At 41.3% G+C, this 24,449-nt stretch overlaps 5 protein-coding genes across 6 annotated transcripts; 4 read left to right on the forward strand and 1 right to left on the reverse strand.

The window, feature by feature from the left end:
• Nucleotides 1-246: 246 nt before the first annotated feature.
• On the forward strand, nt 247-8,849 carry LOC116196175 (RNA-binding protein 39). Its single transcript, XM_031525767.1, has 14 exons — nt 247-398; nt 827-1,457; nt 3,769-3,844; nt 3,943-3,999; nt 4,496-4,551; nt 5,102-5,354; nt 5,797-5,880; nt 6,340-6,411; nt 6,739-6,822; nt 7,214-7,278; nt 7,363-7,594; nt 7,676-7,764; nt 7,965-8,079; nt 8,219-8,849. The coding sequence occupies exons 2-14, from the start codon at nt 895-897 to the stop codon at nt 8,258-8,260; spliced, it is 1,788 nt and encodes a 595-aa protein (XP_031381627.1). The 5' UTR covers nt 247-398; nt 827-894; the 3' UTR covers nt 8,261-8,849.
• Nucleotides 8,850-9,657: 808 nt separating this feature from the next.
• Nucleotides 9,658-12,392, forward strand: LOC116196177 (monooxygenase 2-like). 2 transcript variants are annotated; one of them, XM_031525770.1, is made up of 6 exons: nt 9,658-9,861; nt 10,127-10,273; nt 10,678-10,749; nt 10,899-11,064; nt 11,341-11,569; nt 11,785-12,392. In XM_031525770.1, the coding sequence occupies exons 1-6, from the start codon at nt 9,785-9,787 to the stop codon at nt 12,315-12,317; spliced, it is 1,224 nt and encodes a 407-aa protein (XP_031381630.1). In that variant the 5' UTR covers nt 9,658-9,784; the 3' UTR covers nt 12,318-12,392. The 2 variants fall into 2 exon arrangements, with proteins under 2 accessions (XP_031381630.1, XP_031381631.1); XM_031525771.1 differs by lacking the exons at nt 9,658-9,861; nt 10,127-10,273 and adding an exon at nt 10,291-10,521.
• Nucleotides 12,393-13,935: 1,543 nt separating this feature from the next.
• Nucleotides 13,936-17,257, forward strand: LOC116196176 (monooxygenase 2-like). Its single transcript, XM_031525769.1, has 6 exons — nt 13,936-14,114; nt 14,267-14,413; nt 14,795-14,866; nt 15,018-15,183; nt 15,476-15,704; nt 15,927-17,257. The coding sequence occupies exons 1-6, from the start codon at nt 14,035-14,037 to the stop codon at nt 16,469-16,471; spliced, it is 1,239 nt and encodes a 412-aa protein (XP_031381629.1). The 5' UTR covers nt 13,936-14,034; the 3' UTR covers nt 16,472-17,257.
• A 1,119-nt stretch (nt 17,258-18,376) lies between these two features.
• Nucleotides 18,377-21,021, forward strand: LOC116196178 (monooxygenase 3-like). Its single transcript, XM_031525772.1, has 6 exons — nt 18,377-18,560; nt 18,715-18,861; nt 19,244-19,315; nt 19,469-19,634; nt 19,928-20,156; nt 20,379-21,021. The coding sequence occupies exons 1-6, from the start codon at nt 18,481-18,483 to the stop codon at nt 20,690-20,692; spliced, it is 1,008 nt and encodes a 335-aa protein (XP_031381632.1). The 5' UTR covers nt 18,377-18,480; the 3' UTR covers nt 20,693-21,021.
• A 138-nt stretch (nt 21,022-21,159) lies between these two features.
• LOC116196179 (trafficking protein particle complex subunit 2-like protein) lies at nt 21,160-23,391 on the reverse strand. The gene is made up of 5 exons (XM_031525773.1): nt 23,236-23,391; nt 22,986-23,082; nt 22,180-22,258; nt 22,012-22,093; nt 21,160-21,563 (listed from the first exon to the last, which is right to left on the reverse strand). The coding sequence occupies exons 1-5, from the start codon at nt 23,266-23,268 to the stop codon at nt 21,423-21,425; spliced, it is 432 nt and encodes a 143-aa protein (XP_031381633.1). The 5' UTR covers nt 23,269-23,391; the 3' UTR covers nt 21,160-21,422.
• Nucleotides 23,392-24,449: the final 1,058 nt, after the last annotated feature.

Raw genomic sequence — 24,449 nt, forward strand, 5'->3', positions numbered from 1 at the left:
TTGGTCCGATGCCCGTCGACTGTTAGCTTTCACTATTTGGTCCGATCCCCCGTAGGCAGTACCAACCATATTATGCATTAGAAGCGGATAAACAATTTTTTTTTTTCAATTAACTTTTAAAATAGGAAAAGTAGTTTTAACTGAAAACTAGGCAAAAATGTTTTTTTTTTGGCGAAATAAAAAAACCCGGGTACTAACGGGCCGAAGTCGGGTATTCTCAAAACGGGTCGGGCATATCGTCTCAAGTCCATCTTCTTCCCCCGAAGCAGCTCAGCTCAGCTCAGCTCGATAAGCCCTAGAAACCTAAAACCTCCCAGTTTTCTTCTTCGTCTTCTTCTTACTCTGTTCGAGCAATTCAATCTTCAACACCAACAACGGCTGCTGATTCGTCGCCTCAGGTCAATGCCTGACATTCACTCAAAACCCAACAATTTTAAGCTCAATATTTCTGTGTCGGTCTGTGCCTGTTCAGAGATTGGTTTGCCGTTGATGCTCTATGTTTGCTTAATGCATTGAGACAACTGAATTTATGTGCGTTCCTGAAATCCTAGTTTATTCTTTGTATCCTGTCAATTACTCTAATGGGTCAGCAGTTAGCTTCTGCATGAAGATGAACTATGAAGGTTTCTTGTTTTCTAGCCGGTAAAAGGATTAGATTGAAACTGGGTTGAAACTCACTGTGAAGGTCGGGTCTTGTCGTCAACTTCTCTCGTGAATATACTGTTGGTTGTTTGTTTATGCTTTCATGGATCGGATAAGCGAAATGAGTCACTTGGTGTTATTGATTTGGCATCTCGGTTAAACTATTGATGTCATGTTTCTGTAGAGTCGAGGCCGCAAGGTCTGTTAAGTGAGGTACTTTCAGCAGCGGCTGGAGTTAGTAGAGATAAGACAATGGATTTTGATGAGTATGAGTATCTGGAGAAGACAGTGGAGAACCCGGAATTGGAGAAAGTGAAAGAGGTTACTAATGGCAGTGAAGAAAGGGACAGAGACCGACGTCGGAGTTCTAAGCATAGAAGTGATGATAATGAGCATGATGCTGATCATTCCTTGAAGCGGTCAAAATCGTCAGGAGAAAAATCCCATGACCATGAACTGCATGGCTCTCGTCACCGTTCACGATCCAGAGATGGAGAGAGGGATCGACACAAAAGCAATCGTGAACATAGGGACAAGGAGAGGGAGAGGGAGAAAGATAGGGATAGGGAGGAGAGAAATGGGACGGCCAAGGGAAGAAACAGAGACCGAGATCGGGACGGGGACCGGGACCTGGACCGAAGTTTCAGGGACCGGGATAGTGAAAGGAGGAGAGGCAGGGAGAAGGAAAGGGAAAGTAGAAGCCGTTCTGATAAGCGTCAAGGCGACAGGGATGAGACGGACAGAGAAAGGGGTCGCGATAAGGAGAGAGAAAAGGATCGTGAGAAGCCTTTGAAGGAACGAGAGAGAGATCACAGGTGCTTTCTATGTCTTGGTTAATTCTTTTACTTTGCAATTGCTTAACTGTTTCTTGCCAATTTGGTTTCTTTCAATAACCTTTTGCTTGGATGAGATTCATGTTGCATTTACGATGACCAAAAGCTTTTATAGGTTACAGCATTCGAAGCACTTGGCTTCTCTTTCTTATCTTTAAAATAATGAAAGTTATGAGCACTTAAGTGGTGCCTAAGAGTTATTTATATGTATATGAAAGTGTTCCTCACATACAAGTAGAGCCTGATAGTCTTAGATCTATCTGGGTAACGATTCAAGTGGAATTTAGAATTCTAAGTAAAGTTAAATAGATCTCATAGTGATGCTTGCATAATGGAAAATTATTTTGCTCTATCTGGCTAAATATTCCATTCATTTATCTTCCAACTCGTTTCCATTTTCTTATCATAGCTTTATCCTGAATCTTTCAATTGTTGTCTGGCATGGCATGTTGAGTATGTATTGCAGCTGAACTTGTCAGTTGTGTTGCTATGGTCATGATTACTGATGTCTTTAATGAATCTGTAAATCTTGTTTACACTGTGACACACTTCTTGCCTTTTATGGCTGGAGCCGAGATGGAAACCTTTGCTGCTGAAATATGAAGAGATTGCTACATATGGGCAGGCTAATATATTCCAACAAACCTATCGTGTGAAAATTTTCTTGCCGTATAGATCGGAGAAAATAAGCGTTCCGCTGGATTTTCTTGTATAATAGAATTTTCAGTATCTCTTTTTTCCTTTTTGTTGTTTGCCCTTATTAAAATTTCTGAATAATCTAAAGTAGATTTCGGGAACTCGCAGATGTGCTAGAGCAATCTTCCGATGATATTTTTGGCAAATGGGCCAGACCCAGGAACTCTGCTCATGGTCTTTAGGTTTTTCATCATAGGCTTTGGGGAATCTGTTTGGGAGCTTGTTCTTCAAGGATGGTGTTTCAATATTGGAGGGTTTTGGCAGGGGCAGGGTTGATATCATAACATGATTATGTTTTGGATTCAGGTTCTTAATTGTATTTATTCTGCTGCAGAAATGCTGGGGAGAAAGTTAGCTTAAGAACAAATGTCTGCTGATGCTTATGGGAAAACCGATGCTCAGTGGGTTTTGCAGTGGACCAAAATAGATTTTCAGGATGATTATCTAATGTTGCTTTATTACAGGCTCCTATTTTGGGTTTTTGATGATTGTAGAGCTCATATCGGTTTCCTTTTGGTAATCAAGATCTCATTAGTAGGTTTGTAGTTACTTAGCTGACCAAGAAAATGTCTTGTACAGAATAGTTGTTTGGGTTCGTCTTCGCGTGCATGATTTGTCTCACTGTTGCTGAAGATCTAGATAGGCAGAAATTGCTTTATTGTTGTGAGTGAATTTTTAACAAAAGAAGGGAGTAAGATATGAATTACGATTGTTACATCGCATGGTTCCTCTCTCTTTTTCCTGTTTTACCATCATCATAACATGATCGCCGTATGGTTGCTATATAGTATGGACCACAGGCCCTGATGTTTCTTGCTTTAACTCATCTTTTTATAACTTTATTAGTTGTTTATCTATTTAATCCTGCTGAAACACTTATCTCCCCCCCCCCCCCCCCCCCCCCACAAAAAAAAGAAGAAAAAACTTCCGAAATAGTTTATAAAAGTACTTTATGAAAATACTGATCAATGATTTTAACGGTATTCATCATTAATTCATTCAAGAGTCATGATGCTGAACCTCATTGTTCACAAATTTGGATCCTTCTTTCCTTACTATTTATGGGTTTCACTCTGTTTCTGTATCTACAATATATATTTTTCTGGAATTAAAAGTTGTAACAGGTTCAAAACTAATGTCATTAGGTCCTTTGGCACTGCAATCTGTGCAACATGATGAGGCCATTGTCTTTTATGATTAAGTTGTTTATAGAAGGTATAATATTTGACATTATTATATCATTTGAGGTCAGATTATGTACTATTTACTTGGTATTGGTTGTTTGTAAATAGATTTAAGATCTTTCCGTACTTTACATTTAAGACTCTGCACCTTCATAATAACTTCGTGTAGTTCTCTGCAGGACTACATTCCATGGGTTCGGCCTTCTCACTTAAGTGGAGAAAATTTGGCCGTCATAATGAGATAGTTGATCTTATCATGTAGTCTTTTTGATAAAAAAGCTTCTTCTTTGCAGCAAAAAGTGCTCTATTTTCAGCGGAGTATATTCTATTTCAAGATTATATTAACTATGGTACTGTTGTTCTGTAATGAAGAATTATTCAGGTAAACATCTTGTTTTTTCATCATTTTGTAGACGGCATAAAGATAAGAAGGAAGAGGAGCCTGAGGCTGATCCTGAGCGTGACCAGAGAACAGTATTTGCTTATCAGGTTATAATGATTCTTGCAAGCATTAAATAGCAGTGCCATTACCTTACAATTATAGCAGATATAGACAATGAATTAACATAATATCATATTATCTCCAGATTAATCTAAAAGCAGATGAAAGAGATGTTTATGAATTCTTCTCAAGGGCTGGCAAGGTATTTTTGAAGCTTTTTCTGCTGTTCATATTCATGCAGTGTCTCAGAGGAATGAGACAAGAAGAAGAATTTTCTTGCTGTGAAAAATATTATCCAGAATGGATGCTTTTGATGCTAGAAAAAGCTTGTCTAACTTCAGTTCTCATATATTTAAAGACGGCATCTGTCACATTAGATACTATTGAAGAATGGATTCGATTTTACTTATTCAAGTTAAACATCAGTGGAACTCTTGCCCTGAGTTTACTGCTTAGAAAGTTCAGTACTGAGTGACGATAATATATTGGGGAAACATAACGAAGAAAAGAGGATTTCAAATCTAGCAAGATCATGGCTACGCAAAACTTATTGTCCTAATCATGAAATGTTCATGATCATTCAAAATATAAGAGTACATGCTGATCTTATTAAGATCTTTGGTTGAACAATTTACTTCCATGTGCTGGTTTGAGTGGTTATGTCATCTTCAATTTTTCTTATAATCTAAACTTTGCAGGTGCGAGATGTACGCCTAATTATGGATAGGATCTCAAGGCGATCCAAAGGGGTTGGGTAGGTTCCATATATGTGTTGTAATCTACTTAATTTTCCTTGTAATTGATTTGCCAATATTATCTTTGATGGCATTTATTTTGCCAATCACTGTGATCTTGGTTGTGCTTTGACTAACTTGTAGAGGCCCTTTTGCTAAGTAGGAATGGAATGCCGATCCATTATCTTCTGAATGCAGTAGATGAATAGAACAAGTATGATGTGTGTTTTTTGAAATAATCAGATAGAGGCGTGAGGAAATAAATTTTAGATTTATTCCATGGGCTCATAGCCAGGATCGGTAAATTATTTCATGAAAGATTCTTGCTGTTAGGTGACAAGTCAACCCAAAAATAAATAAATAAATAAATAAGAGAAGATGATAGATATCTTTTTAGATAGATTGGTAGTTGTATTTTCCACTATGGGTTCTCAACAGGCCAACTTCGTTGGAATTTGAGGATAATTTTAACTTAACGGATCTGAAAGATTATGGAAGTCTTACGCTGACTACAAGTGATGCATTAATTATGAAATGACCACTTGAAACCTCTTGCCAAACTTTCTACAGGTACATTGAGTTCTATGATGCAATGTCTGTCCCTATGGCTATAGCATTGTCTGGTCAGCCTCTTCTTGGGATACCAGTGATGGTGAAACCATCAGAAGCTGAAAAGAATTTAGTTCAATCGACTGCTGCTGCTGCTGCTGCTGCTGCTGCAGCTGCTGCATCAGGGGGTTCAATAGGTCCATATTCAGGCGGTGCCAGAAGGCTTTATGTTGGCAACCTTCATTCCAATTTGACATCAGATCAGCTCAAAAAGGTAAAAGATAGATCAATACAAAGTATGATAGTCATCTGAAAAAAAGTACATCATGCTGCTGATAAGAGTCAGGAGTCCAGGACTGATTCATCTTATTGCTTAGTTGGCAGATGTTTGCATAACAGGCTCCCACATTTTTTGGCTCAATCAGTGATTTTGTTAACATATACTTTTCAATCCTGCATAGAAATTGACACCATATTAGGAGCTGTAACCAACTTAATTGTTCAGATGTAGGCACCATGCTATAGATATGATATAACACTTATGATCCGTATCAACTTTATAATGAAGCTATGACTTGAAATTAGCTCTTTTCCCTTCTCTTGATATATGGCTTCGGTTTCTTTCTGTCTGGAACAAGAAGTAGATGCTTAATTATCCAGCTGATGCTTCTGATAATAAGCTGTTATTTAAACGTGCTACTCTATTGAATGCTCAGATCTTTGAACCATTTGGTGAGGTTGAGCTGGTGCAGTTGCCGCTTGATGAAACTGGAAATTGTAAAGGATTTGGTTTCGTTCAGGTAAGGGATTGAAATCTTTATTGCTGCACCTCTATGTTTCTCCTCGTTGAAAATAATAGAATTAGTTCATTAGATGGCGTTGCAGTTCCATATACTGTAGAAGAATTTTATGGTGAGCTTGCAATGTTAGAATCCGAAAATGTCTGGTAGACGTATAATCAACTAAATTATGTGAGGTCTCTGAGATAGAGAGAGAGGGCCTTTTGGAAGGAAATATTGGATGGCTAATAAAAATGACGCCAGGAGCAAAGATGGTGAAGGCTAGTAAAAATATACACTATATTGGCCTTAAGAAGGTTGATAAGTGTTCAGAGATGCTCTAAACTAAATACAACTGACTGGAACTTGTAGAAACCGCTTCAAGCTCCATCATGAACTCAAGGGTTTTAACAGTGCTTCGTTCTGCTAATGAGTTCGTGCGCACCATAACATATCATTTGATTGCAACTTCTATGCCAGTTTGTACGCCTGGAGGATGCCCGGAATGCGCTGAGTTTAAATGGATTAGAGATTGCTGGTCGCACTATCAAGGTGAAGTCTCATGGCTAACGTTTGCTCTCTGACACATCTGCTCTGATTTCTAGGCTATGGTTCCAATTACCTTGTTAAATGTCTATTGTGGAGTATCATAATTATCCCTGTTTGCATAGAATTGTCTTGTGCATTAGAACCTGAGCACTGTAAAGTTTCTCCATTTTAATTGAATTTTTTTTTGTGATGTACTCTAATCCTGGGAGATTGTTAACAATTTCGGTTGCTTCATCAACATGAAGTTCCCAAATAGTGATCAACAATACTATGGAACAAGAATGTCATGGAAATTCTTTGAGCTTGACTTGATTTTCCTCTTTCGTACAGGTGTCAGCCGTTACTGATCAACCAGGAACGCAAGATGTTGCTCCGACTTCTGGGGATTTCGACGATGATGATGGTGGTGGCTTGGTTAGTAATATGTTATCGTCACTGTTAACCGTGTCACAGTTCTAGGCCTATCTTTTGGAGGGTAGATTGTCATGTAAAACTGCGCATATCTCCTGAGACCATTACCGATTATGTAGGCGGCATGCATATAATTATCATGGGAACATGCCATCCGTTGGATGCCATTTTATATGAAGTTTAAACGAGCATGTAGCATTGTGCCCCGTTGATTTGATTTGGGTTTTCTTATTGTTTATCCATGTGTCATGACCAATTTCTTTTCCCTTATTCCCCCTAAAAAAAAAAGAAAAAAGAAAAAAAAAGTTGCTGTATTCAAAGTTCCATTAAATTTCTCATGTACCTCTTATTTCTGACTCAAAATGCTTATACATTTTTGTAATTATTTTTTCAGTCCTTAAATGCATCTTCCCGAGCCATGCTCATGAAGAAGTTGGACCGCAGTGGCACTGTAGCAAGGTTCATAAAGCTCATTTTTCTTTCGTTGACATAATTTCTTCATTTTGTTACTGTTCTCAGCAGCTCAGTTGATGTATTGTGCAGCATTACTGGTGTCAATGATGCCACTGCCGTTCTACCTTCAGGACCAACTGTTGGAACATTGCCAGTGGTCCCATTGGCAGTTGCTCCTCTGATGCAGTCGGCTGTTCCTTCACTTGGTGGACTTCCTTTCACAGGCCTTCAGGTCCCTCCTGCTGCGGTTCCTACAATTAATTCAATCGGTATCCCGAGCGAATGCTTATTGTTGAAGAATATGTTCGATCCAACTTTAGAGGTTTGGCTTATGTCTGTTCTGCCAATTTTTGATGATCATTCGCTTGTGGGTTATAATTTGTAAGACCTTGTATTTTGCCAGACGGAGCCTGATTTTGATTTGGACATCAAGGACGACGTCCAGGAAGAATCCTCTAAGTACGGCAAACTCAAGCACATTTACGTGGACAAGTAAGTCCTCTTTTTTTGTCATATGAGCAATTAAAGTTCATCTCAATTGCACTACCTTTATATATGTAACTTAAGACATTCACTCTGTCATTTATTTCCTCGAGTTATTCTTCCATGAAGTTCTTCGTTAATTCACTTGCTGAGGCTTTTTTTTTTTTTCCTTTTCCTTTCTGGAAAAAATTTCCATTTTTGATGAGCAGGAATAGCGCGGGGTTTGTTTACTTGCGGTTTGAGAATGCCCAATCTGCAATTAGTGCCCAGCGTGCTCTGCACGGTAGATGGTTCGCTGGGAAGATGATCACCGCGACATTCATGGTAATCTTTTTTTTTTTTTTTTTTTTTTTTCTCCCCTGAGGTTTTATGCTTCAGCATATTCAGCAACCTCGACTCTCAATTCCCTCAACGCTGATTGCTTGATCATGATGTTCATAATAATGTCTTTGAATTGGAGCAGGTTCCCGAAACCTACGAGAGCGAATTCCCTGAGAGCAGGTAGCTAAATGCCCTTCGAAACATGAAACCCCGACCAAATATCCCCTGAGGATTTCTCGAATCTACGTACAATCACTTATTTTCACTGGGACTATGTAAAATTGCTATGGGAAATAGAATCTTGGTTGCATTTGGTTGGTCATCCTTGTGCAACATTTTTGTATTCATGTCCTTTTCGGTTCTCGGTGGTGCAATGAATCGGTTTGGGAAAAGGATCTGATGCAACTGTTCTCTCTCCAGTCTCGTCAAAACTAGTTGATTTTTGCCATAAGATAATAGAATCCGGTAAGGGCCTGATTGCAGAATAGCCCTTGCTCTGCAGTAGTTCCCTACGCTCAGTAACTGGCGTGTTTATGTCATGGGCAAGAAGTTGGTTGTTGTCCACGACTTTCTGTGCAAAACAGATAGTTGTCTGTTGATGCAATTCGACCGTATGGACTGCAGAGGAGGTTCTCGCCCCGGTTTACTTCTATCTCCTCCATGGTTTCCTGGAAGTATCTCAATCCAATGGAAAGGCTAAGTTTTATGTAGACACTACATATTGATATTGAAAGGATTGGGAATATCAATCTTAGATTTTGCTGTTTGCCAAATCACAATTTTTTAATTGTTATTTGATGTGGTGGTGATAAAGTTTGTGAAAGGATAATAATAAAAAAAAACTCTAATCATTGCAAAATCGATTCAGGGAAAAGACAATTTTACAAATCAAATCAAACAGAAGCCATTGGATGATTGCTGGGCTGCTCGAGGCGGCCACTTTGATTTTGATCTGAATTTCTTCCCCAGTAAGGAAAGATAAAATCTATCATGAGGGTACGTAGGACAGTGACACAAATTGTCATCTCAGAATAAAGATGTTCTCGTGCCCTCTTTATTTTACCTCTCTTGTATAAGGCTTTTGGGACTTCTTTATTATTGAAAATGACTCAATCCATCGTTTCAGAGAATCCTATCCTAGAATCTCTTATATTACCATAACATCACATCTTACGACGTGATCTGAGTTTCGAAGATCGAGTATTCTTGAGAGGGAACAAAAAAAAAAAAAAAAACTCCTCTGCATTAGGTTATTGACTCATTGGATATCTGGAAATTTAATCAGAATCAATTGTTGAAAACAGCATCAGCACTGTGTCAAACTGTTAATTACACCTCCAGGTCCAGGTCGCCCATGACCATCCCAGTAGAATGCATATGGCCTCCGCTGAAGTCACAGTGTCGGGTTCTGCTCATCCTGTTAGTACAAGATCACCTGATAATCATTCTTTTCGACGAGCCGCCGTATTTGTGGCTGCTTTAGGAATGACGAGACGGACGTCAGGGCTTTCCTCATGGTCATATCATTATGTATATAAAACTAAATCATTGGACTGTGTCTTGTCTTGTCTTCCTTCCTTATTCTTTTCCTATAAATGTCTCTGTGTTTCTCGGCTTCTACACAGGCTGCCTTGCCCTTCTTCATCATTTCAGTGAGAAACTATATAACATTTACTTACACATATACGTATAGCATATATAGAAGCTGATGGAGGCAACTGAAGATCATATAGTGATTGCTGGAGCTGGCATTGCTGGCCTCACCACAGCCCTTGGTCTCCACAGGTATATGTAAAAGAGAAAGTCTCAAATGAAATGAAATATCCCCAAAGTTACGGACTCGAAAATATGCTCATTGCCATGTGAGAGCACCCGCCCGCCTACCGGGATATACATATATATGCCTCATGGTCTTGATATGTTTACGGCTCGAGGGCGTTTATGACCCAATAATTACCCGAATGATCGATGTTGATGTTTTAACAATGACTGAAGAATATTTTTTTCCTAGATTAATAACTTGATTTTGCTATTTTGATCTGTCCGGAAGGTTGGGAATAAGAAGTTTGGTTTTAGAGTCGTCTGACCAGTTGAGGACCACTGGGTTCGCGTTCATAACATGGCCGAATGCTTGGAAGGCTCTGGATGCTATCGGCATCGGGGACTCGCTCCGTCGGGACCACAACTTGCTTCTTCGGTACTTAGCCCTTCCAACTCTTACTCTTCTTCCTCAGTTAATATTCAGCATCCTCTTTCTCCGGAACTCGGGACCAAAAGATCCTCCGGGCCAGCCACAGCTCTAGCCTAGGTTCATCATATCATAGGTTGCCTGTTTGCACGGTTACGTGTAACGTGCATGGTCGATCCTCCGAAGATCAGTATATAGTGCTAAGGAGATTCAGCTTTTATGGCTGAAGACAGAGAGCAGGTCGACCACCGTGAATGGTAAATCACAAAAGTGGATTACTCTAATGATTTAATATGACATATAACCAAAGCTTTCGCATGTTCGATGGACATAATCTGATGAACTACAGTCCTTATATCAAATATTAAAGTTTATGGTTGTTTGATTGAGTTGAAAGAGCATTTGGACTGCAGGTTGAAGACAATTTCTGCAATGTCAGGATTACAGACTACCCAGAGACAATTTAGTTTCAAAGGAAGACCTCAGTTAAGTGATATGTTTGTCTCATTTTAGCTGACTGGGATTCGTCAGATATTCGATCTCTGCATTGTATCATGGCTCATGAGTCCATCTCATATGGGGGAAAGCAGATTCTGCGTGCTATTTGTGTTTGAGTTTGTTTCATTATTTTCAGAGAGGAGTTTGAGATGAGATGTGTGCAGAGGAAGAATTTGCTGGTAGCTCTAGAGAGGGAGCTCCCGAAAGGCACCATTCGGTTTTCATCGAAGGTGGTCTCTGTCGAGGAGTCGGGACAGCTGAAGCTGATCCACCTCGCCGATGGGTCTGTCCTCAAGGCCAAGGTAAAATTCGCTGAGTATCTCTCGAGTTATTCGTGCAGCTCCTGCTCTTGCTTTAACTGTCTGATTTTGGTTCAAGCCTCCCACATAAACCATGCTTCCCTAGTAGCCCATGGATCCGGGAAAGTCTATACATGTCCGTGATGCCTGTAGAAACGTAGCTTTGGCTCGAGTACGCTGTCATGGCCCGCCCCGCCTTTCTATCCAAGTTTTAACCTGGTCTTCCTGATATTCACAGATGTTCTTAATCTAACTTGTGCCTTTGGCTACCAAAATTAGGTGTTGATCGGGTGCGATGGAGTGAACTCAGCTGTCGCAAAATGGCTCGGGCTCAAGAGCCCAGCATTTTCGGGCAGGGCTGCGATCAGGGGCTTTGTGAACTACAATCGAGCCCACGGGTTAGAGCCCATGTTCACACAGTGCTTCGGGAAAGGAGTGAGGTTCGGTATGGTCCCCTATGATGATACATCTGCGTATTGGTTCTTCACTTGGTCTCCTTCTCCACAAGGTAGAAAACTATCACCCCTCAATGTAAATGTGATGTGAAAGAACAAGTAAGATTCTCGATTTAGATGTTGTTACGATGAGAAGGAATCACTCAAAAACTTCCTTGGCTGTACATGTTCGGTTTTGGGACGGTGCGGTTTTTTTGTCTAAATGTTCCCAAGGTGGATGGACATTGTGTACATGAGCATAATGCGATCCCAATTTTGCTCTTGGCAGAGAAGGATATAGCGGAAGATCCCATGAAGATGAAGCAGTTTTTGCTCAGCAAGCTTGGGAATGTCCCCGACCAGGTGAGGGAAGTGTACGAGAGGACTGAACTCGAGAACATGATAATGTCTCCGTTGAGGTACAGGCACCCGTGGGAGTTGGCATTGGGAAACATAAGCAAGGGCAATGTCTGTGTAGCAGGGGATGCGTTCCACCCGATGACCCCTGACCTCGCCCAGGGAGGCTGCTCTGCACTCGAAGATGGAGTCATCTTAGCAAGATGTCTCGGTCAAGCCCTGAAAAACAACGATAATGGCAAACTGAGCATGGAACAAGAGAGAAAGAGGATCGAGACGGGTCTGAAGAACTATGACAGAGAGAGGAGGTGGAGGGGAGTCAAGCTCATATCTGCAGCGTTCATGGTGGGATACATTCAGCAGGGCAATGGGAAGGTGCTGACTTTCCTGAGGGATCGGGTTCTGGCCGCCTTTTTAGCTGAAAGGCTCGTGGATTTTGCTAGTTTCGACTGTGGAAAGCTGTAGAATGCTTAGATTTCACCTTTCTGAAATGTAGCATGTTTCTTTAATAAATGAAGTATTGCAGCAGTTGTCAGATAATCAACAGAATGCAGATCATCCCCGCAGATAAACTGGACTATCCAGACCCTATAACCGAACAGGAAACTCGAGACTAGCTAGGAGAGAAGCATACTGGACGATTCTCGAGTCTTCAATAGAATGCATATGAATGAGTCTCCTCTCTTCAGGACAATTAAGATTATCACGAAAAGTACACCCACGAGAAAAATGCGAGGAGCATTGCCGGTGGTCCCCTCAGCAGTTGCTGCTCCTCTTATGCAGTGGACTGTTCCTTCACTTGCTGGACTTCCTTTCACAGGCCTTCAGGTCCCTTCTGCGGTGGTTGCTGCAGTTAATTCAATCGGTGTCCTGAGCGAATAAGGGAAATAGAATCTTGATTGGCGTTTGATTGGTCTTTGTGATATAGTTTTGGATTCACATAATCACAACCTTTCTCGGTCCAAGCCAGGGGAGGGCAATGAGTCGGTTCGGGAAAAAGATCTTACACAGTTGTTCTCTCTCCAATTAATCTCGCCGGAAACGGTTGTTTGTCGCGGATAACAGAATTTCAGTAAGGCCCCGATTGCGGTAGTTCCTTACGGGTCGTGTTTATGTCATTGGCAACAAGTTATTCGGTATCCATGACTTTCTATGCTAAACAGACAGTTGTTGTCCGAAACATAGATGCAGCCGTATCGACTGCATAGGAAGTTTTCCCCCGGCTTTGTTGTAGCTTCTACATGGCTTCCTGTAGGTATCTCTAATCCAATGAAAGGCTCATTTTTATATAAACAAATACATATGGTGAAAGGATTGAGAAGGTTAACATTGATTTTGCTCTTTACCAAATCACATTTTTATATTCATTATTGGATGTAGTGGTGATAAAGTTTGTGAAGGGATAATAAACGAATCCTAATCGTTGTTAAATTATTCGGTAGGAAGATAACATAAATTTTTCCTAAATTATATAAAATATAATTCATTGATTGATTGGTGGCTGCAACCATTTGATTTTGATTTGAATTTCTCCCCTAACAAAGGCTAACAAAATTTATTCGGGAAATCTCTTATTTTATTTAAAAATATCGTATTTTATTAAAATATCGTATCTTACAATTTGATCTGAATTTCACGTTTATTGAAGAAAAAACAGTCGTTTCGGTATTTATTTGTTGGAAACATGAAAAGTTAACCGAAAATCATTTTGTTGAAACCTCATCAACCCAGTATCAAACTGTTAATTACACCTCCATGGCGGCTTTTGCCATCGCTTGTACCACGGGCTAGGTTGCCGGTGACCATCACAAGATGGTCGGCATGGGCTCCAATTTCCTCATTGTATTGGGCTCTGTTTACCGTGTTCATATGTACAAAACCACCTGATAACTATTTCTTCCGAGCCGTCGCGCACGTGTGAGCTCGATAGCAATATATGCTGCTTTTGGAATGAGGCTTGATACCTAAGGGCTTTGCTCATTGTCACGTCATTAGATACGTAACACTAAATCTAGGACAATGTATTGTCTTCCTTCCTTATCCTTAACTATAAATATCTCTGTTGTGTTTCTCAGCTTCTACAGAAACGTCCTTGTCCCTTCTTTCATTGACAAACAATATTAAAACATTTACTTACACCTATACATATACAAATCTTCATCCATTGCCACACACAGAGCTGATGGAGGCAACTGATCCAGATCATATAGTGATTGTTGGAGCTGGCATTGCTGGCCTCACCGCGGCCCTTGGTCTCCACAGGTAAACGCGAAAATATGCTCATTGGAGCGCTCGAATCACCCGAACGGTCCATGTCGATGTTTCAACAATGATTGAAGATTTTTTCCTAAATTAGTAACTTTATTTTCCTTCTTTTGCCCATCTCTTTTTGGGGTTGTGTCGGAACTCGGAAGGTTGGGAGTCAGAAGTTTGGTGTTAGAGTCGTCTGACCGGTTGAGGACCACTGGGTTCGCGTTAGCGATATGGCCGAACGCTTGGAAGGCTTTGGATGCTCTCGGCATCGGAGACTCGCTTCGTCGGGACCACAGTTTGCTTCTTGGGTAGTTAGCTCTTCCAACTCTTACCCTTCTTCCTCTGTTAGCATTCAGGAATCTCGAGCTCTGAAACTCGGGAATGAATGATCTTCTGGGCCCAGTCATAGCTCAAGCTAGGCTAATCATAGTTTGCCCGTGTATACGGTCACACGTGATGTGCATGGTCTGAGGATCAGTATATAGTGCCCCGATCATAAGGAGTTTTTATGCCAGAACACGTACAGCAGGTTGACCACACCATGAATGGTAAATCACGACAATGAATTACTAGATAACCGAAGCGTTCACGTGTTCGATGGACATATTCAGATGAGCTACATTCCTTATATCATACATTAAAGTTTATGGTTATTCAGTTGAGTTGAAAGAGCATTTGGATGGTCACAGGTTGAAGACAATTTCCGCAATTTCAGGACTGCAGACTACCCAGAGACAATTCAGTGTCGAAGGAAGAGCACAGTTAAGTAATATGTTCATCTCATGTCAGTTGACTCAGATTGTTGGATTTTCGATCTCAGCATTGTGTCATGGCTCACTCTTGAGTCCATCTTATATGCGACAATGGTTCTTGTGTGCTATTTGTGATTCAGTTTGTTTCGTTACTTTGCAGAGAGGAGTTTGAGGTGAGGTGCGTGCAGAGGAAGAATTTGCTAGAAACTCTCGAGAGGGAGCTCCCCAAAGGCACCATAAGGTATTCCTCGAAGGTGGTCTCCATCGAGGAGTCGGGACCCCTGAAGCTGGTCCACCTCGCCGATGGGTCTGTCCTCAAGGCCAAGGTAAAATACGGCGGGCTTCTGTCAAGTTAGTCTGGGTCCTTCCAGTCTTGCTCTACTTGTGTATTACTTAACCGTCTCACTCCGATTCAAGCCTCAGACATAAACCATGCTTCCTTGCAAGCTCATGGATCCAGGAAAGTCTTTACCGGTCATGAAGCCCATAGAAACGTAGCTCGAGCTCGAGCATACTGTCATGGCCCGCCTGTCTATGTATTAAAGAGTGTTTACCTGGTCTTGCTGATACTTGCAGATGTTTCCAATCTAACCTGTGCCTTTGGGCTATCGAAATTAGGTGTTGATTGGGAGCGACGGAGTGAACTCAGCTGTGGCGAAATGGCTCGGGCTCAAGAGCCCAGCTTTTTCATGCAGGGCAGCGATCAGGGGCTTCTTGAACTACAACCGAGCCCACGGGTTAGAGCCTAGAATCACACTGTGCTTTGGGAAAGGAGTGAGGTTCGGTGTCATCCCCTATGATGATACATCTGTATATTGGTTCTTCACTTGGTCTCCTTCTCCACAAGGTAGAAAACTATTACAACTCTATGTAAATGTAATGTGAAAGAACAAGTATGATTCTCGATTTAGATGTCAAAACAAGGAGGAGTTACCAGAAAAATTCCCTGATTTTCTCTGATCGGTTTTGGGAACGTTACTGATATTTTGTCTAAATGTCCCCAGAAGCCAAAAGGTAAATGGTCATTGTTTACATGAGCATAATGCGATCTCATGTTTGCTCTTGGCAGAAAAGGAGATCGAGGATGATCCCGTGAAGATGAAGCAGTTCATGCTGAGCAGGCTTGGGAATGTCCCGGATCAAGTGAGGGAAGTGTACGAAAGGACTGCACTCGAGAACATGATAATGTCTGCGCTGAGGTACAGGCACCCGTGGGAGTTGGCATGGGGAAACATAAGCAAGGGCAATGTCTGTGTAGCAGGGGATGCATTCCACCCGATGACCCCTGATCTCGGGCAGGGAGGCTGCTCTGCCCTTGAAGACGGGGTCGTCTTGGCAAGATGTCTCGGTCAAGCCCTGGGAAACAACAACGATGACAGCAAAGGGAGCATGGAACAAGAGAGGGAGAGGATTGAGATGGGTCTGAAGAACTATGCCAGGGAGAGGAGGTGGAGGGGAGTCAAGCTCGTATCTACAGCGTTCATGGTGGGTTACATTCAGCAGGGCAACGGGAAGGTGCTGACTTTCCTGAGGGATCGAGTTTTGGCCACCTTTTTAGCCGGAAGGCTCATGGATTTTGCTAGTTTCGACTGTGGAAAGCTGAGCAGTTCTTAGATTTTGCAATTTCCCGTTTGCGTAATTTAACATGTTTCTGTAATGAATGAAACATTGCAGCATTTCTCTATTAATCAACAGAATGCAGATCATCCCTGCAGATAAACCTGACTATCCAGACCCTATAACCGAACAGGAAACTCAAGACTAGCTAGCGCAGAAGCATACTGGACAATTCTCGCGTCTTCAACAGAATGCATATGAATGAATCTCCTCTCTTCAGGACAATTAAGATTATCATGAAAAGTACACCCATGAGAAAAATGCGAGGACAACCATCCGAGCATTGCTGGTGGTCTCCTCAGCAGTTGCTGCTCCTCTCATGCAGTGGACTGTTCCTTCACTTGCTCGACTTCCTTTCACAGGCCTTCAGGTCCGTTCTGCAGTGGTTGCTGCAGTTAATTCAATCGGTGTCCCGAGCGAATGCTTATTGTTGAAGAACATGTTCGATCCAAGTTTAGAGGTTTGGCTTATTAAGATGGTTTGCTGGGCGTAATCTCGTCTTTCCTGAGGTTTTATGCTCCGCGTATTTAGCAATCTATTCTTAATTGCTTGATCATGATATTCATAATGATGTCTTTGAATTGGAGCAGGTTCCCAACCAAATTCCCCAAGAGCAGCAGGTTAGCTCAATGCCTATCGAAACACGAAACACCAACCAGATATCCCCCGAGGATTTGTCATTGTCTTTTTTTTGGCCCTGAGGATTTCGCGAATTATGTACTATACTTATTTTAACTTGGATTATGGACAATTAATAAGGGAAATAGAATCTTGATTGGCGTTTGATTGGTCTTTGTGATATATTTTTGTATTCACAACCTTTCTCGGTCCAAGCCAGTGCAATGAGTCGGTTCGGGAAAAAAGATCTTACACAGTTCTCTCTCCAATTAATCTCGCCGGAAACAGTTGTTTGCCGCGGATTACAGAATTTCAGTAAAGCCCTGATTGCGGTAGTTCCTTACGGGTCGTGTTTATGTCATTAGCAACAAGTTATTCGGTGTCCATGACTTTCTGTGCGAAACACACAGTTGTTGTCCCGAACATTGAAGCAGCCGTATCGACTGCATAGGAAGTTTTCCCCCCGGGTTTGTTGTAGCTTCTACATGGTTTCCTGAAAGTATCTCCAATCCAATGAAAGGCTCATTTTTATATAAACAAGTACATATAGTGAAAGGATTGAGAAGGTCAATATTGATTTTGCTCTTTACCAAATCACATTTTTATATTCATTATTGGATGTAGTGGTGATAAGGTTGTGAAAGGACAATAAACGAATCCTAATCGTTGTTAAATTATTCGGTAGGAAGATAACATAAAATTTTCCTAAATTATATAAAATATTGATTGGTGGCTGCAATCATTTGATTTTGATTTGAATTTCTTCCCTAACAAAGACTAACAAAATCTACGGCGTTCAGAAATTTCTTATTTTATTTAGAAATATCGTATCTTACAACATGATATGAGTTTTGCGTTTATTGAAAAAAAGCAATTGTTTCTCGGTATATAGTTGTTCGAAATATAAAAAGTTAACCGGAAATCATTTTTTGAAACCTAAACTGTTAATTACACCTCCATGGATGCTTTTGCCACCGCTTGTACCACGGGCTAGGTTGCCGGTGACCATCACAAGATGGTCGGCATGGGCTCCAATTGGCTCACTGTATTGGGTTCTGTTTACCGTGTTCATATGTACAAAACCACCTGATAACTATTTGTTCTCGCCGAGCCGTCGCGCACGTGTGAGCTTGATAGCTATATATGCTGCTTTTGGAATGAGGCTTGATACCTAAGGGTTCTGCTCATTGTCACGTCATTATGTACGTAATACTAAATCATGGACAATGTCTTGTCTTCCTTCCTTATCCTTAACTATAGATGTCTCTGTTGTGTTTCTCAGCTTCTACCTAAACGTCCTTCCCCGTCTTTCATTGACAAACAATATTAAAACATTTACTTACACCTATAAATATACAAATCTTCATCCATTGCCACACACAGAGCTGATGGAGGCAACTGATCCAGATCATATAGTGATTGTTGGAGCTGGCATTGCTGGCCTCACCACGGCCCTCGGTCTCCACAGGTAAACACGAAAATATGCTCATCGGAGCGCTCGAATTACCTGAAAATGATCCATGTCGATGTTTCAACAATGATTGGAGATTTTTTCCTAAATTAGTGACTTTATTTTCCTTCTTTTGCCCGTCTCTTTTTGGGGTTGTGTCGGAACTCGGAAGGTTGGGAATCAGAAGTTTGGTGTTAGAGTCGTCTGACCAGTTGAGGACCACTGGGTTCGCGTTATCGATATGGCCGAACGCTTGGAAAGCTTTGGATGCTCTCAGCATCGGAGACTCGCTCCGTCGGGACCATCGTTCGCTCCTTGGGTACTTAGCTCTTCCAACTCTTATCCTTCTTCCTTTGTTAGTATTCTGGAATCTCGAGCTCTGGAACTCGGGAACGAATGATCTTCTGGGCCCAGTCATAGCTCAAGCCTAGGCTAGTCATAGTTTGCCCGAGTATACGGTCACACGTGATGTGCATGGTCTGAGGATCAGGATATAGTGCCCCGATCATAAGGAGTTTTTATGCCAGAACACATACGGCAGGTCGACCACACGGTGAAAGGTAAATCACAACAATGAATTACTAGATAACCGAAGCATTCACGTGTTCGATGGACATATTCGGATGAGCTACATTCCTTATATCATACATTAAAGTTTATGGTTATTCGATTGAGTTGAAAGAGCATTTGGTTGGCTGCAGGTTGAGGACAATTTCCACAATTTCAGGACTGCAGACTGCCCAGAGACAATTCAGTGTCAAAGGAAGAGCACAGTTAAGTAATATGTTCATCTCATTTCAGCTGACTCAGATTGTTGGATTTTCGATCTCAGCATTGTATCATGGCTCACTCTTGAGTCCATCTTACACGGGTGACAACGGTTCTTGCGTACTATTTGTGATTCAGTTTGTTTCGTTATTTTGCAGAGAGGAGTTTGAGGTGAGGTGCGTGCAGAGGAAGAATTTGTTGGGAACTCTCGAGAGGGAGCTCCCAAAAGGCACTATAAGGTATTCCTCGAAGGTGGTCTCCATCGAGGAGTCGGGACCCCTGAAGCTGGTCCACCTCGCCGATGGGTCTGTCCTCAAGGCCAAGGTAAAATACAGCGTGCTTCTGGCAAGTCAGTCAGGCTCCTCCCAGTCTTGCTCTACTCATGTATTACTTAACCGTCTCACTCCGATTCAAGCCGCCGACATAACCCATGCTTCCTTGCAAGCCTATGGATCCAGGAAAGTCTATGCCGGTCGTGAAGCCTGTAGAAACGTAGCTCGGGCTTTGAGCATACTATCATGGCCCGCCTGTCTATGCATTAAAGAGTGTTTACCTGGTCTTACTGATACTTGCAGATGTTTCCAATCTGACCTGTGCCTTTGGGCTATCGAAATTAGGTGTTGATTGGGAGTGACGGAGTGAACTCAGTCGTGGCGAAATGGCTCGGGCTCAAGAACCCAGCTTTTTTGGGCAGGGCATCGATCAGGGGCGTCTTGAACTACAACCAAGCCCACGGGTTAGAGCCCAGAGTCACACGGTGCTTTGGAAAAGGAGTGAGGCTCGGTTTCATCCCCTATGATGATATATCTGTGTATTGGTTTTTCACTTGGTATCCTTCTCCACAAGGTAGAAAACTATTACAACTCTATGTAAATGTAATGTGAAAGACCAAGTATGATTCTCGATTTAGATGTCAAAAAAAGAAGGAATCACCAGAAAAATTCTCTGATTTTCTGCGTTCGGTTTTGGGGACGTTACTGATATTTTGTCTAAATGTCCCCAGAAGCCAAAAGGTAAATGGACATTGTTTACATGAACATAATGCGATTCCAATTTTGCTCTTGGCAGATAAGAACATAGCGGATGATCCCATAGAGATGAAGCAGTTTTTGCTCAGCAAGCTCGGCAATGTCCCCGACCAGGTGAGGGAAGTGTACGAGAGGACTGAACTCGAGAACATGATAATGACTGCGCTGAGATACAGGCACCCGTGGGAGTTGGCATGGGGAAACATAAGCAAGGGCAATGTCTGTGTAGCAGGGGATGCATTCCACCCGATGACCCCTGATCTCGGGCAGGGAGGCTGCGCTGCCCTTGAAGACGGGGTCGTCTTGGCAAGATGTCTCGGTCAAGCCCTGAGAAACAACAACGATGACGGCTAAGCGAGCATGGAACAAGAGAGGGCGAGGATCGAGACGGGTCTGAAGAACTATGCCAGGGAGAGGAGGTGGAGGGGAGTCAAGCTCGTATCTACAGCGTTTATGATGGGTTACATTCAGCAGAGCAACGGGAAGGTGCTGACTTTCCTGAGGGATCGAGTTTTGGCCACCTTTTTAGCCGGAAGGACCATGGATTTTGCTAGTTTCGACTGTGGAAAGCTGAGCAGTTCTTAGATTCTGCAATTTCCCGTTTCCGTAATTTAACATGGGTAATGAATGAAGCAATGCAGCATTTCTCTATTAATCAACAGAATGCAGATCATCCCCGCAGATGAACTTGAATGTGCATACCCTACAACCGAACAGGAAACCACAGAGTGACTCGCACAGAAGCATACTGGATGATTCTCGAGTCTTCAATAGAATGCATATGAATGAATCTCCTCTCTTCAGGACAAAGAAAACAGAGAGGGATGGAAACTTTATATTTTCATCATTTAAAGGGATAATCTGAACATCTTTGAATTGTATCCCATGAGAATGATAAAGTTACAGAAACTGGTACACTCAATTACACCCTTCTAGATGTTCTTCAGCAAGCAAAAACTGGATTTCCCTAACTTAAGATTTGGAAACCGAGAACAATTTGAAATGAACGCATTAATCACCTGGACTGGTTCCACAACTTACCAATAAGAATACCAGAAAGTCTACTCTGCATATCAGAAGAAATTTACCCAGCCGAACTCAACCCAAAAGCCTTGACAATCGTACTGACTCTCTCCGCAAATGTCCTGGATGTTATCTTTTTTCCCGGCACGTGAAAAGGATTTGAAACTGCATCAACATATGCTGCATGGAACCTCCTGAAGAACTGAAGATAATGCAACCATAGTTAGAAAGGGAGGCAAACTATCTCGAGAAAATATTTCCCATATCAGCGGAATTTTGATGAAATTATGGAGGCAGAGCTAGGGATTGTAATCTCCCACTCTTCGATTGCCACCTAAACCACCGCAACTTTTTGTCACTGAGACTTTTCTCTTCGTAAGATTATTTTCATGGTTAAGGCATTCTTAACTGGATCAGTTGTTCACTTTTTAAGCTAGACTAGTTTCTGATCCTTGTACTTAAGTTCCGCTAAATAACTATGCCACGATGCTACTCTCGTGTCATCTCAAGTTAGTGACTGTCTCAATCATCCAAGGGTGTGGCAGGGGCATCAAGTTATCCCAACATTCTTCACTTCAGGACAACTATGTCTCACAGATGCATTGCTCTGAATAGATAATATTAGATATCTCGAATACTATACCACTCACATTTCTCACATCCGCGTCTTTGACATCGAGATCTGTTGTCACCAAGATGAATTTTACCTTTGTGTTAGTCAGATAGCCATACCTGCACATTAAGCCAGGATATGGGAATGTTATCACCTGAAAAATCATGATGCATGTAAAAGGATGTCTTAAGCACCCGCGACTTACACTTTGTAGTTTTCAGTTGGATAAAGCAGGCCCAGATAAGTCTCATTCAGCATCGGACCAGACTTCTTGGGATTGTTCACTAAATATCAACACATACATCGCCAGTAAGATAAAGACCTAATGAATCGGTAACAAATTCCTAAGGATCCAAACCCCGCTATGCAAATTCCACGGGACATGACCAGGAAAGCAGGAAGTCTTTGATCATCAGCAGAAAGAAAAAACAGCGCCACAGTTCCAGGAAATTTCAAAATCAAAATTTTAGATCTGGACATTATACCACCTCTGGGATGTAAAATATATCTCTTCTCACCATCCCCATAGTGTATGAGACAAATGTATGCATTTCGATTAGGGCCGTATTCTATGCAATGAGAATGAAACTTCAATTTCCACAAACCAGAAAGCCCCCAAGTCTTCAATCATCAGTCCACGAACAGCTCTATTCCGCTAACAGCATCAATTTCAAAATTCCCCTTTTCCATGAGAACATGATGAATCAAGAATCAATCTTTTCGATCCAAGCCTAATTATGCAACTGTAATTTCACATGACCACAAATCTGCATGTCTATAATCATCAGTAGAAATGGAAACAGCTCCAGATTTCTAAGAATATTAATATCAAGATCAATTTTTTTCCTCCTCTGAAACTTAATGAACTGAAAATCACTGTTTCTGATCCACAACCAAGGAACAGCTAACTGCTATACCATCGCCAGGAGCTTGCAATGATAGAAAACCAAGTGCCCGAGGTCGAAATTCAAGCAAAGGAAAGCAGTGAGATGAGCTTGATCAATCGAGTACCTCGCTCGTCGACGACATCGAGTGAGCAGTGGACTACGTGGTGAAGCTTAAGCGCATCGTCTGCTTCAGTGAAGCTCTGTATGTACAGAGGATTGTTCTGATCCCAATCCGAAACAATCAAATCTCGGTCAGAACAAAACAACGGGAGAGACGTTAAGATTAAGATGAAAATGGCAGCTTCTGAAGAGATCGAGATAGGTCTGCGCCCGTACAGACGAGAAAGCGAGCTTCGGAAGGGAAGAAGGCTGACCTGATGGCCGACGACGGCGACGCAGACGATCATCTTCTCCGGTGAGACCGTCAAGTTTCAGTCTTTCTTCATTTTTAGACCAGAGCTTTCACAGGGATGGCATGGAGTCGACGTCCCTGGTCCAGTCCGGCTTTTTTGGGTTCTCGGACCGGGTTCCGGTTCCGGTTTTATCATTTGGGCCGTTGAATGTTGCGGGACTTGGACACGGGCATTTCTTTTGGTTATTTTCGAAATTTAAGAGAGTATTTCACATAAAAAAGAAAGAAAGAATGAAAAGAATGAAAATTTAATATTTGTATTTTTTTATACCTTTCTCATAACGAGGGTATTCGGACTTCGTTCGACGATTCCCCCACCCATGTAAACCTCTACTGCCAAGGAAATAGATAAGCTCGGTTATGTCATGCAGATGACACAAAAGAATATATCCATGCATGATCATATGGTGGTCCGAATTTAATTGTTTATTTAATAAAGTCACGTTGTTCGATCGTCAGAGTAGCATTATGGATTGATGATGGCACAGTCCTTTTGTATTCTAGTTTTACCTGGTAGGGGCATAATGCTTATTCTGTTTCCAAATTTTTAATTAGATATAAATTTAATAAATTGTGAAAATCGATTTTTTATTATGAAAATATAATATAATATAATAATAATAATAATAATAGAAGAATGAAGGGAGCAAAGTGCCTTTCTTCCTCCCAGAAAGATCCTTTTCTTAAATTGACCAACCAAAGCTTCCTCTCCCTTCGCTTGAACTTGAGTTCATGTTTTCTTCCAACGTTAATTCCTCGAAGCAATTCAATCGAGTGCTACCCGACCATGACTTAACCAAGGGGATTAGGTCCTAGGAAAAGCATCTATATACATACATATATATATATATATATAAATATATATATAGTTCACCGTAAATCGTCATTTTTATTACAAATTCAATATCAAATTTCTCATTCTTTGACTCTTCACATTCCCGACTTAATACATATAAAGAATCTTAATAAATAACTTAAATTAATTGTCTTATAATACCAATTAATGCACGATAAATCCAATAATATTGTTATCTAATAATCTATGTACAATATATGATTATTGTAGAATTCATTAGAATATATCGCATATATAATAAAGATCACTGTGGACTTCTCATCAAACCCATCTGTTCATCGGAAAATTTTAAATTAATAATTATAAGTTAAATATGCAAA

This window comes from Punica granatum, chromosome 2, assembly GCF_007655135.1.
Source record: "Punica granatum isolate Tunisia-2019 chromosome 2, ASM765513v2, whole genome shotgun sequence".
Classification (NCBI taxonomy): domain Eukaryota; kingdom Viridiplantae; phylum Streptophyta; class Magnoliopsida; order Myrtales; family Lythraceae; genus Punica; species Punica granatum.

What these genes read in the sequence shown, in the direction of transcription:
- LOC116196175 (XM_031525767.1), top strand. Translation starts at nt 895, where the DNA reads ATGGATTTTGATGAGTATGAGTATCTGGAGAAGACAGTGGAGAACCCG. An exon ending in CATCAGATCAGCTCAAAAAG is followed by an intron (nt 5,355 to 5,796) that starts GTAAAAGATAGA and finishes TTGAATGCTCAG; the next exon opens with ATCTTTGAACCATTTGGTGA. An exon ending in AAGCACATTTACGTGGACAA is followed by an intron (nt 7,765 to 7,964) that starts GTAAGTCCTCTT and finishes TTTGATGAGCAG; the next exon opens with GAATAGCGCGGGGTTTGTTT.
- LOC116196176 (XM_031525769.1), top strand. Translation starts at nt 14,035, where the DNA reads ATGGAGGCAACTGATCCAGATCATATAGTGATTGTTGGAGCTGGCATT. An exon ending in GACCACAGTTTGCTTCTTGG is followed by an intron (nt 14,414 to 14,794) that starts GTAGTTAGCTCT and finishes GGATGGTCACAG; the next exon opens with GTTGAAGACAATTTCCGCAA. An exon ending in AGTGTCGAAGGAAGAGCACA is followed by an intron (nt 14,867 to 15,017) that starts GTTAAGTAATAT and finishes GTTACTTTGCAG; the next exon opens with AGAGGAGTTTGAGGTGAGGT.
- LOC116196177 (XM_031525770.1), top strand. Translation starts at nt 9,785, where the DNA reads ATGGAGGCAACTGAAGATCATATAGTGATTGCTGGAGCTGGCATTGCT. An exon ending in GGTCTGTCCTCAAGGCCAAG is followed by an intron (nt 11,065 to 11,340) that starts GTAAAATTCGCT and finishes TACCAAAATTAG; the next exon opens with GTGTTGATCGGGTGCGATGG. An exon ending in TTGGTCTCCTTCTCCACAAG is followed by an intron (nt 11,570 to 11,784) that starts GTAGAAAACTAT and finishes TGCTCTTGGCAG; the next exon opens with AGAAGGATATAGCGGAAGAT.
- LOC116196179 (XM_031525773.1), bottom strand. Translation starts at nt 23,268, where the DNA reads ATGATCGTCTGCGTCGCCGTCGTCGGCCATCAG. An exon ending in TCGCCGTCGTCGGCCATCAG is followed by an intron (nt 23,083 to 23,235) that starts GTCAGCCTTCTT and finishes GATTGGGATCAG; the next exon opens with AACAATCCTCTGTACATACA. An exon ending in CGATGTCGTCGACGAGCGAG is followed by an intron (nt 22,259 to 22,985) that starts GTACTCGATTGA and finishes GTTGATATTTAG; the next exon opens with TGAACAATCCCAAGAAGTCT.
- LOC116196178 (XM_031525772.1), top strand. Translation starts at nt 18,481, where the DNA reads ATGGAGGCAACTGATCCAGATCATATAGTGATTGTTGGAGCTGGCATT. An exon ending in ACGGCCCTCGGTCTCCACAG is followed by an intron (nt 18,561 to 18,714) that starts GTAAACACGAAA and finishes GGAACTCGGAAG; the next exon opens with GTTGGGAATCAGAAGTTTGG. An exon ending in TTGGTATCCTTCTCCACAAG is followed by an intron (nt 20,157 to 20,378) that starts GTAGAAAACTAT and finishes TGCTCTTGGCAG; the next exon opens with ATAAGAACATAGCGGATGAT.